At 34.9% G+C, this 12,322-nt stretch overlaps 1 protein-coding gene across 1 annotated transcript in view; it reads right to left on the reverse strand.

Moving 5' to 3' along the window:
• The window catches only part of LOC113239163, a 5,325-nt gene extending 4,319 nt beyond the window's left edge, over positions 1-1,006 (reverse strand). The window contains exons 1-2 of the mRNA XM_026476035.1: positions 918-1,006; positions 647-819 (exon numbers count right to left, since the gene is read on the reverse strand). Of these exons, the coding sequence (XP_026331820.1) occupies positions 647-819; positions 918-1,006 (262 nt within the window). The remainder of the gene's footprint in view (positions 1-646; positions 820-917) is intronic.
• Positions 1,007-12,322: the final 11,316 nt, after the last annotated feature.

A 12,322-nucleotide genomic window follows, 5' to 3' on the forward strand; every position in this document is an offset into this window, starting at 1 on the left:
ACACACACACACACACACACACACACACACATACACACACCAAATCCGGCTATTCTTGTTAAAATGTACATGAATAAAAATTAATCTCGATAATAGTACGTCAACTGTCAATTTAAGAATAAAGAAGGCAATAACTCAATTAGTAATCATAAGAACGTCGTCGTAACATTCACAATTTAGTCATTTTTGGCAAAACTTTATCTTCTTTCACAATATATCGATAAAACTATCGACAACAACTACGTAACTATTTAAACTTTCATGAAAACTGGCAACCCCACAAATGTCAATTTACTCCGTCTTCAAAAAAGACAGACAATTATGGTATATATATAAACTACATTATAAAAAAAAATCTTGCGCCACTATTAATCATGAAAAAATTAACTATTAACTTCTTAACATAATATATTTTTTTCCTAAATATACAGTGACGTCAGTGTGAGAATGTTAATTTTATAAATCTTATCTGTCGGAAATACTCAGGGGCCCAGATTGTAATTTGGCTTAACAGCACGTTTTTGTACGACAAAGATTCTATAAAGTTGCTAAAATGAACCAATCTAACAGTTTCTAGTTTCTACGTACAATTTATTTACTTACATCCACATACGGTCGATCGTACAATATTATACACAACACTTACGCTTGAAGGACACAAGATCCAGTAGTGATTTCGCATTCTGACGTGCCATTTGAATCACGCCAGTGCGATCTTCCTTGGTGGGTGTGACGGTGGTGGTGTCATCGCTCCTAGGGAAATTATTTTGTGGCGGGATGTAAGCGCCTTGTGCGAACTTACGCTGCGCCTGCACCCTCCTAGTAACAAAGATACAAAAATCTTTAAAATCAAAACAGTTAACCACTATATATATAGACCACCGGCCCATAGTAGAAAAGAACAAGTAGGGCAATACCAGCGCGGCTTATAGGCGCGCGAGTTAAGGCTAATGAACGTGGCTCTTTCCGTTTTGTCAGCACGCCTAACTGTGCCAGTTGCTCGCATGCTGACAAATGAATAAAATAATATATAAACTCTGTAAATTAGTTTTAAGATCGATTATTGTCATTTATTAGAACTAAGCAGTCACTCTGTCAGAATAAATAAAGTTTTTTTAAACTAATCTTCTGGCCAGTTACATATTTCGCGCAACCGTGTACAGACGCACAAGTTCGCATAATAATGAAATGCGCATTGAGACTACAAAGTGTTGTACGAGGCTAGAGCACCCGTAGTTTATGCAAACGTATCTGTATGTACTTAGTTGGTAAGCCTTATTAAATAAAATAAAACAAATAGTCTGAGGGAGTGAAATACATGTACTCTTCGAGCTATAACCCCGCCTGTGCGTGCTCTCTTTGCTTCGGCCGACTTGGGTGCGCAATATATAAGACTTACAAGTTTATTAAGTTGGAACTATACTTATTCTCTTGCTGTCTTCTACTTCTGTACATCTTGTTTCCCATGAACATTTCTAATATAATATGTTATTGCGTTCGAGTGTAATACAACTTGGCAAAGAGCAAGTCCTTAGAGTTCCTTTACAAGTTCGGTAGTCGCTGAAGACCCCGAACTCCGAACCTTGCTCACCCGTGACTGCCTGTATGCAGTTAATGCATGAAGTCGTAATCAATTTCATGCAGCCGAGACGTTGACTGCATGAAGTTGTAACGACTTCACGCATGAACTGCATGCAGTCGAAACCCGACTTCGTGCAGCCGAGATCGATTGTATGCAGTTAATGCGTGAAGTCGTAATCAACTTCATGCAAAAAACCATCATGCAGTCAATTTGCAGCAGTCTTAGAGGATGGAAAAAAATAAAAGGAATAGTCTAAGGGGCAACAGAGGTTTTTTTTAATTGATTACTTGCATTAAATATACACAGTTGGACCGCATTCAGCTAGTACTTTTTTAGAAGAACATTACCCAACAAAATTGAATTCAGCTTAGATAGTACCGAGGTCGAGCTTAGAGCTTATATTAACTACTTATAATTGATTCGTGATACCCGGGAGACGAGTGTTAAAAATAGTGTTCTCCTTGGTTAACATTTACTGTTAACCGGTCGATCATAGTAGAATAAGAATAAGTATGCTGACTCCATATTAAACGTCGCAGCGCGGTTTATACGTGTGTACTGTTGGGTAATTATCCGAAAAATTTGAAATGGACGTTTTTCCGGAAAAAATCCCGAAAAATGGGAAAATTATGAAAAATATAATTTCGAAGGCTCAGAGGGGAAAATGTTTTATTATTAACATAGTCAATAATAAAAGAATAATAATAACATAATCAATAAGAAAATGTTTTATTAGTAACATCTTTTGAACTCAATGAACGTTTCATCCGAAGGATTGTTTTTAAAATTAATATAAGCAGACTTGGGATTATTAACAGCTTCAGTACATTTATTATTCCACCAGTAGTGTGGAGGGTTTTTACCCAACTTCCTAAAACGAGAGTTATCAACCGAAGTATTAGTCGAAGAAGAATTACGAAGTGAAAGAGACTTATCAGTAGCAGAAAACAAGATTTCAGAGAACACTGTATAATCTTCTAAAGAAGTATAATTTTGATCCTGAAAATTTGACAATTCCAAATCTACATTTTGTACATAAATATTGCAATCTAGTAAAAAGGATGCAGGTCGCTATTATCAGTTGTGAGACCACTATTTATGACATTATTATTATTTACAAAAACTTTGATTATTACAGGAAGGTGATAACTGCCAAGTGGATCATTATGTACAGACCAATCACAAGAAAGAGCTAAGGATGAAGAAACCAAAGACAAATCTAAGGCATTTGGACGCCATGTCAACGAACCAACTGTTGTGACCTCTCCGCTATTCAGTAAAACCTAGGATTACGCGTAAGTAAAACAAAGTCATTGTCATCAATAATCTTCAAAATATCTCTACCTCTAATATTAACAGAGTTGTGTGGTGAGCATTGAAACCACCAGCACATATCACAGGTTTGGGCACTGATTTCACTAAAGTTTCAAATTTACTCTTGTCAAAAGATGGAGTACAATTTGTTGGACAATAAAAACTTACAATACTTATTTCCTAATTATTTACAGTAATTCTTACACAAATGTTTTGTAAGGAATTGTCAGAATATGTATTTATTTATTTTTTTGTAATCTAGACTATTATATTATGGATTAAAATAGCTACGACTTTATGTTTATTGCCCATATCATTTCTTTCTATATGATATCCTTTTATGTTACAATTTTTAATAGATGTTAACCAAGTTTCTAAAATTGTAGCTACGTGTATATTATGGTCATAAAGACATAAAAACCTATTACTTACAATACTTTGGGCGTTCCACTGCATGATATTCAGATCCATTAATAGGAGGAGAAGTACTGTTTCTAAAAGTTTGCCGAAGGCCTTCTTTTATGGAAGTTGAGTTTATTGGGTTTTCTTTTTGGTACAATACAATTTTGGTTGTAGCGTGTGTTAGAAATTCTAACACTTATTCATAATATTCATCAACAGGTCCAACAGCCCGTGTGCCGCCACGAGCCGCCCCACTGTCGGAGATCGATCGATCGATGCTATACGTCGCATTCAGTTATTTTCTCTAATTTTCTGTATTACAATTGTATTAATACAAAACAAAATACTCAGCACTTAAGTTGATTTAGTTTTTATAATTAATACAGGACGTGTTCGGTGCCACAATTGATCATTCGCGTGTAATCTCGTGTCGACCTGTGATGATAGCGGACGCGTGCATGTGTGCGTTATTATTAATTGAGCGGTGCCTCCGATATACATTGAAGTTTTGTAATTTCAAACACCTCGTTTATTTGTAAATTTATGAAAAAAATATAATGGAAGAAAGTTTAGTAATAACATTTCAAAAAAGATTTCGTCAAAAATACGAAAAATATTTTCACTTTTTCGTTATAATTATTTAAACAAAGATCGAACACTCAGAAAAAGCCCTTCGAACCGACGTCTTCTAGCATACCTAGCCAACCTCTATACTAAGCCATAGAATGAACCAGCGGTCCTTATGGACTTTGCTGTGTTTGTAGTGTAGTAATACAAAGACACGACCTTTGTATTTGGTTTTTTGAACGACATTTTAGCCGTAGCGCCGTCTATAAGAAATCTTAAGTATTTCGTCACCCAGTCAGATACCTTTACAGCTAGCAAGTCCTGGCTAGAGGTGTCGCTATTCATTGTATTTAATTTTTTATAGAATTCATATTATTCAATTATTTTTATGTAAAAATATTCCACTAGCTTGTTATAATTTATAATTCTTTCTGAGTGTTCGATCTTTGTATAAATAATTATAACAAGCTAGTGGAATAATTTCACATAAAAATAATTGAACATCAATTCAATAAAATTTAAATTTTCACTTTGTCTCTTTAATATCTCTAAAACTATCAGGTCCCAGATATGGCCCCATACAAGAAAATACTAGTAACGATTACTACGAAACGAATTAAAACGACATACTGTGTATGCGCGCGCATGACACTGAGAGTACAACCGATTTTCTTACAACACGCGCACTATGCTGCGGTTAGGAGCCGGTGGTTTGTATTACTTTTTGTTATTGAAAATTGTATTCTTTTCGCTGCGACATATTAGGCATTTTACTCTAATCACAAAATATCGAAGTAGATAACCATCAATCACCGTCAATGAATCACTACGCCCAAGTCCAGAAAATATAAAAAAAAAAATAGAAAACATCGAATAAAACCTTAGAGCCCAAGTCCAGAAAATATAAAAAAAATAGAAAACATCGAATAAAACCTTAGAGGATGGAAAAAAAAGATTCCATAGTCTTAGAATAAAACTGTAGCGATAAGATCATTGATGGCGATGTTTGAAGGGCGTGTCATATCTTTTGTGCAATATGAATTGAACCACGCCCACATACCATATCTCTACGGATAGAATTTTAGAGGATGGAAAAAAATAGTCTAAATAGAATACGCAGAGATCTGGAAATTATTCGCGAAAAGTGTGAAATCCGTCAACGTCAGGAATATAGCTTATAAATTTCTATTATTAGCATTGACTTACAAATAAATGGACGACGGGTCTAATACAAAAACCACGAAAAAAATGTCCCAAGTCAACTTATTTAAACGTAGTGACATTTAAAAGAATATGAAAAAGCTAAAACGTTGAATTTAAATTGTAATGTCATCGCAGTACTGTCTAATTTTGCTTGCTTCGCTGTCAGTCGAACAAACGAAGACTAAAGCGTGAATGACGCTCTGTATACGATTTTAATGCCCTATAAGTTCGGACACTTTAGCGCGGACCCGACGTCTATATGTTTGTAAGTCAATGATTATTAGAGTAAATATCTAATAAGTTGATAGTACGATCTCTTTTTAACCGTTTTCAAAAAAGGAGGAGGTTCTCAATTCGACTGTGTATATAACTCCGGTATTTGTGAACCGATTTTCATGATTCTTTTTTTTTTGTTTGAAAGGGGGTACTTTCATAGTGGTCCCATTTAATTTTGAAGAAAATCATCCACCTCTAAGGATGGCTGTTCACGCATGAAGATTCATTTTTATTATAAATAGCGCCTAACTTTACTTTAGGAGCAATTATTTTAATGGTTGATTTTGCTATTTCTCCAATTCAAGGCGTTTTCTCTTCATATGCTTTGAGTAGTAAGAAGCGATTTTTATTTTCTCCAGTGTCAAGTCCTGTATAGCGGCGAAGTAGGGGATATTTCAATAAAACTTAGCAAATAGACGTAATTCCACGTACTTATGAGGTCGGTTTTTTTAGTACTCTGTACAGAGATTATAAAACTCTGGAACGGTAAGGGCGTTTCCTAGGTAACCGTAATGAGGGCTTAGAGAGGGAGATGAAAATGATCGGCAGGGTTAAAAGGCCCCATTAGCAGAATCATAATACGATTCATATTTCAAATCGCAAAAAGGTCACTTAACCGATATTCATATTATGAATTGCTATCAATTCTTATAACGCAATTCATCTTTTTGACATTGTTCTATGGAAATGCATAAAATAGTCCAAAAATAGGAATAGCTTTTATGTCAAACAGCAGAATCGTAAGAAGTTACTCCATAAGAACATTTTACAATTCATTTCGTTATATTATTTAGAAAATTAATTTAAAACTGCTGACCTAGGACTGTATAAATACTTTTTAGACCGCGCGTGAGTCACGGAACAACTATTATACCGTCACAGGAGTGCTACTCTTCAAATAATTGAACTTTCGTTCGAATTTCCGGACTCGGAATTTACCGGGCTTTATAAGCTAAATAAAAGTTTGTGTTGTGAATCATATATGAAATTGAGCCTTATTTGCCCGCGCGAGAGGTGAAAAAAGTATAACTACCAAGATAAGTGAAAGAATCATTACTACCCATTGACTTACAATTATATGGACGTCGGGACCGCGCTAAAAAGTGTCAGAACTTATAGAGCTGTATAAAATCGTATACAGAGCGTCATTCACGCTTTAGTCTTACTGACAGCGAAGCAAGCAAAATTAGACAGTACTGCGATGACATTACAATTTAAATTCAACGTTTTAGCTTTTTCATATTCCTTTACATGTCGCTACGTTTAAATAGGTTGACTTGGGACATTTTTTTCGTGGTTTTTGTATTAGACCCGTCGTCCATTTATTTGAAAGTCAATGTTTACTACCATAAGGTATATTAATTACAATTATGTAATTTCCATTTATGATTTAACTATTTTGTATAAGGTACCTATTAAGTGCATTGAGTTTTTAAACATCTGGGTTTATTGGAGCTAGTGTAGGTATACCACAAAATGCACCAAGTCCATATATCCAAATACATGAGAGCTATATATAACCAATGGCCTTTAACAATGACCATTTTAAGAGAAAGTACATCAATTTTCCACGAACTCAGAAAGAACATAATGTTTAAAGGGTAATATTAAGTCAGTCTTCAGTAATCAATGGTAATCATCTATAAATGCAATGGTTTTTGGATCATAACACTTATTTCTTCAGATACTACTAAAAGTTTAGTATGACTAAGGTGTTAGGAAGTAATAAGGCAGACCTGCAAAATTTTTAGGAAAAGATACCATTCTCTTATTGCTAAATTAGTATGTATCTACCTACCCAAGCAATTTTACATTTCTATATTATTAGTTTCAATTATTTCTATGTGCACTTAGGTACCTAATTCCTATTCAAACACATATATTGAAATAAAATCAATTTTCAGTTCAAACTAATTTTAATATTAAAAAAATAACATTTTTTTTACAGATATTTTGATTATTTATGTGGAGGGCCTAACCATGACTCATTTGTGTGGCACTATCATCTGCTCAAATCCTATCATAAAGAACTTCACCAAACCGAAACCGAGCCCAGAACGCCCAACAACCTCCTGTCAGCTTCGGACAGAGAGCTTCCACGAGGAGGTTCTCCAATCACGACATTAGCATTTATGTCGGCAGCATTTAAAAAAAATTTGCTGTTGTAGTTGTTTACATAATTACTGAAACGAATGTTTATTTATTACAACCTTCATGTTACTTTATAATTAAATATTTCTGTGTAGTACTTACAACGGACCATGCCTTTGGTGTCTCGCTGGTCCCCGATCCCTAAGCATTTATCAAGTTTGCCATTACTTGTTCTGCTCTAGCTCGCGTAGTACTATTATTATATATAACACCGAGCCCTATCTAGGTTGTGGTTGCGCTCCATGTCAAGCAGAATGGTCCACAAACCATCAGATACTCTTGAACATCTCTCCGTATTTAAAAATATGAAATTAATTATTAGCATCACAGCATATCGCTTTAAAAATAAATGAGAAGAAATTCAATTATGTCACGTACTTTTTTTATTTTCACGGAGTAATTGATGTGATAATTATAACAACACAACATTTTGTAAACTGATCCAATCAAGTGTATGTGTATTATAAGTGGAAACTTTGTTGTTGATCACAAAAACATATTTTAACAAATGAATTAAGAAATTATTTGAGATCGTAGAGGGAGAATAAAAAAGTTTTTTTGTTTTTGGAAAGTTCTCCCTCTACGTTTGAGCTTGTTTGTTGTTGACGTTGACAACTTCTAACTTATTGCCAGCCGAATCATTGAAAATTTATGAAATTCTTCGTTACTTGGTAACTTTTTTTGTAGTTGTTTTATCGATGAACATACTTATTTACTCAAAATTCTCGTAATAAACCATTTATGAATATTATAAAATAAAAAATAAAACATCGGTAAAGTTAAGGTTTTGCTTTCTTTGATGTGGCAAAAAAAAGCAGAATTACATGATTTGGCCTTTTAGGCCCTCCGGTATCGGTGATTTCATACCTTATCAAGTAGAAGATAAAGTTTATTTTGTCGCATAAATCGCAGCGCCGCCCTGTCTGGCTGCGCCAATTTGACTCTCAATGGCCCAGACAGGTTTACCGATTTACAACATCCCCTCGGTGAGATCGATCTCGGTTGTTTCAAATCATTTTATCATATTATAAGTATATGAAAGCCATGGCTTACAGTATGCGATTGCAGTTATAAGTTCTAACCGCTTTGAAATTAAATAAATTCTATTGACTGAAAAAATGGTTTATTGTGCATTGACCTAGAATTTCTTTTTTCAAAAATGGGGTCTGAATGAATGAATTAATAATAATAACATACACACTCAACATAATGATACCAAATGTCACAAAAGAAACGAATGGTTATTAAAAAGTGACCCATATACGATAAAAGCTAGCTTAAATGTTACATAAAATTACAAATAACGTTACACGTTTCTTTTCCTTCAGTTTTATACTGAATAATTTCGTCAGTCGCGGTGTCGCGGGATTTTTTCGATACAAAAGCGCATTACATGTTAAGCATCCGATTGCTAGTCATGTAATCGGGTAATAAGTCATGTAGTTCGGGAGTACTCAGTGGCGTCATATCGGGGAGGGTCGTCGCGTCGGGGGTAAGGGTGAGCGTCGTCGCATCATGAGAGCGTGGCGGCCATTTTATCACCCCATTTGTGAACATGACTGCAAATGCACTGCTCTTGTTAGGCTTTCTTTACTTTAATTTCGTTTAGTACTTGAATTATTGTATGTATTGATCTTTAAAAAAATAATGACCTAGCACACGACACAAAGCATAAAGTATGTGTTTCGCGGGTAGAATTTACATTGCAATACGTAATTATTAAATCTATCGACTTTCTGTAAGTTTTTATAAAAATTTACCAGCTTACTACCAATTTGTTCCCTACAATGAAATATTAATATGAAAATGAGTCGATGAAGGTTGTTAAAATCTTTAAATTTTTTTACGTAGGTGCCAAAGCTATGTACCAAAATTATTTCCATAAATAAAAACCTAATGGTCTGTCTGTCTTAAGTCAGATTGCCGTTATCTGGTATAGTTTTAGACATAGATATAGAATTTAGACGACTACACTGTACAAGGATAATTCTAAAAATGTATTTTATTTTGTTTATTATACAGTTTTATACACTTTGGATCAAAATTCTCTATTTAAATAAAAATAGTCACCACTGTTACTATGTTTCATAACATACATGCAGCAGGTATCATATTTCGGTGTCAAGATAACGAATGTCATCAGCGTAACATATATCAATATGACAACCAATATTGGTACTTCTGGCTCTTCAACCCGTCCATGTACAGGTTGAAGAGCCGCGGAGAACTCAAACCGCCCTGCCTAACTCCACATTCCAACCTGTACGCATCCTATTGAGCACCCCACCTCACTGTATTGTTTTGGTGGCTGTACCGGAATTTTAAAATTGCAGTCAACTCGCACGGTGAACAAGTCTCACTTTCCAGCAGGCTTAGCATGAGCCCGAAACGTCAATTTTCTCTAGAAGACAAAAGTTACCTCTTCTTGGAACTGTCATCGAAGAAGAGATAACTTTTGTTTACGGGCACATGCTAAGCCTGCTGCTTGTGCTATAGAGTGTTATATGAAACTAGGTCAAACGCCGTTGACAAGTCCAGGTAACACGCATATATAGGCGTTTTACGGGTAGTATACTACTGGACAGTCGCTTGAGACACAGGATAGCGCTTTCTGAGGACAATCCAGGCCAGAAACCGAATTGATTGTCATGTAAGTTAATTACTTTATCCAGGCGTTTATCCAGCAGACTATCCAACATCTTAGCTATCACAGTAGCCAGAGATATGGGCCTGTAGTTAGACAAGTCAAAGCCGTCTCCGGTTTTGTTCTTTATTACTGATACAACCACCGTGCACAGAAGATCAGCGGACAGGGAACTATGACTCAAACATAAGTTGAAAAAGATGGTCAACACCCGCAGCAAGTGCTCTCCAGCGTACTTTAGGTGCTCTATGCTGAGCCCGTCGTGACCGGGAGACTTTCCTCTCACCACTTTGTTTATAATGGAATGCACTTCATGGGGTAAGAACCTTATTCGTAAGTCATCCTTGCCACACTCTACATCGGGCACCCGCTGCACGGACGAGAGCGGCGAGCTAACCTTGAAATGACACCGGAATGCATTCTCTATTTGAGTGGAATACACACTACCAACATTCACAGAAAGACTTGGTTTTTGATTTAGTTTGTTAGTATTCTTCCAAAATTTACTGAAGTCCTTACATGAATGATTACTTGCAATAATGTCCATCTTCATTTGTTCGTGTTAGCATTCCTAAAATATCTTTATAATATTGTAAATTAATATTAGTAATTTGTTTGGGTAAATTCGAGTATTTTGCTATACAGTAATATGTACTCTATAGCAAAATACACAATTAAATTAGATTCGGCACCGGAAGTTGCGATTATTATACTGTGTGATGTTTCGCGATTATACTAGTATTTATAAAATATCTTTGTAATATTGTACATAAATAGTAGTAATTCATTTGCATAGATTTGAGTGCTTTGCTATACAGTAATTGTACTATTTAGCAAAATACATAATTATGAGATTCGGAAACGGAAGTTGTGACCACTGTACCGCGTGCTGTTTCTTAATTGTATTAGCATTTACAAGATATCTCTAAAAATTGTACTTAGTAGTAGTAACTCGTTTGTATAAATTTGTGTATTTTGCTATACAGTAATTGTACGGTTTAGCAAAATACATGATTAAATAAGATTAGGAAACGGAAGTTGTGATTATTATACGCGGACTGTTTCTCGATTGGTGGGGTAACCTGATTGAAACAGTACGTGCTCGACACAGATTGTTACTAAAAATTCTCAGGTGAAGATTATAATCAATGTACGTTCGTGACAATTAAAGTGAAGAAGTTATATCCAGTATTTAGTTATTTTAAATATCCCCTTTTCATAGTCGGAATTATTCTGACAGATCCTAAGTTTAGCTTTAAAATGTTTCGTAAATATGCCCAACTAGTAGGTTTACCATACGAAAGCCGCATTTTGTAACAAATCCGAGCCTCTTGGTGCACTCCCCTGACGTATTTGTTCCAGACAGGTATTTGTTTATGTTTATTAATATGGCTTTTAGTTTTCAATTAATTAAAACTATACTCTGAAGCCTCTGTTAGTATACCTATAATATTACGATACATTGAAACTAATAACGACCTATGCGATTCAACAGAACAGAAATTGTTTTCACATTTATTTAACACGTTGGGAAGAACCAATTGTTTTCATTTCGAATTACAGAATTCAAAATATTTAGTCTTTCAACGACTTTTTAGTCGTAGCGCCATCTATGAGAAATCTATTACAGATTTATTACCCAGTTAGTACCTTTACAGCTACCAGTCATGGCGAGAGATGTCGCTATTCACTGTGTTAATTAAATTTTTATTGAATTGATATTCAATTATTTTTTGTGAAATTACTCCACTAGTTTGTTATAATTATTAATACAAAGATCGAACACTCAGAAAAAATTCCTTCGATCCGGTCGGATTCGTACCAAATATTTATTTCATCAAAATATTTATTTATCTGATCACTATCTCTTTCTCTCCAAATTACTTTACTGTCCGGTATTTTGTGATTCAATACTTGAAGTACTATAAACCAACATTCCATACAAAACAGAAGCCGTAACCACAGTGAGTCGCGCCGCACTTGTCAGTGAACAACGGTCGAGCCAACAGCGACACCCATGAGCCTCAGTCACAAACGTATAACTATCCAAAGGTAATAAGTCCATATCAACACATGACTATGACTTTTCAAAACAAAAATCTAACAATTCTGTTGCAAACTGTTCAACTGGGTGCGCGTTGATGTCGCCAAGTATAAAAACGGATTCCACACTATTACGTTCA

This window comes from Hyposmocoma kahamanoa, unplaced genomic scaffold, assembly GCF_003589595.1.
Source record: "Hyposmocoma kahamanoa isolate Upper Pololo Valley unplaced genomic scaffold, ASM358959v1 99702, whole genome shotgun sequence".
Classification (NCBI taxonomy): Eukaryota; Metazoa; Arthropoda; class Insecta; order Lepidoptera; family Cosmopterigidae; genus Hyposmocoma; species Hyposmocoma kahamanoa.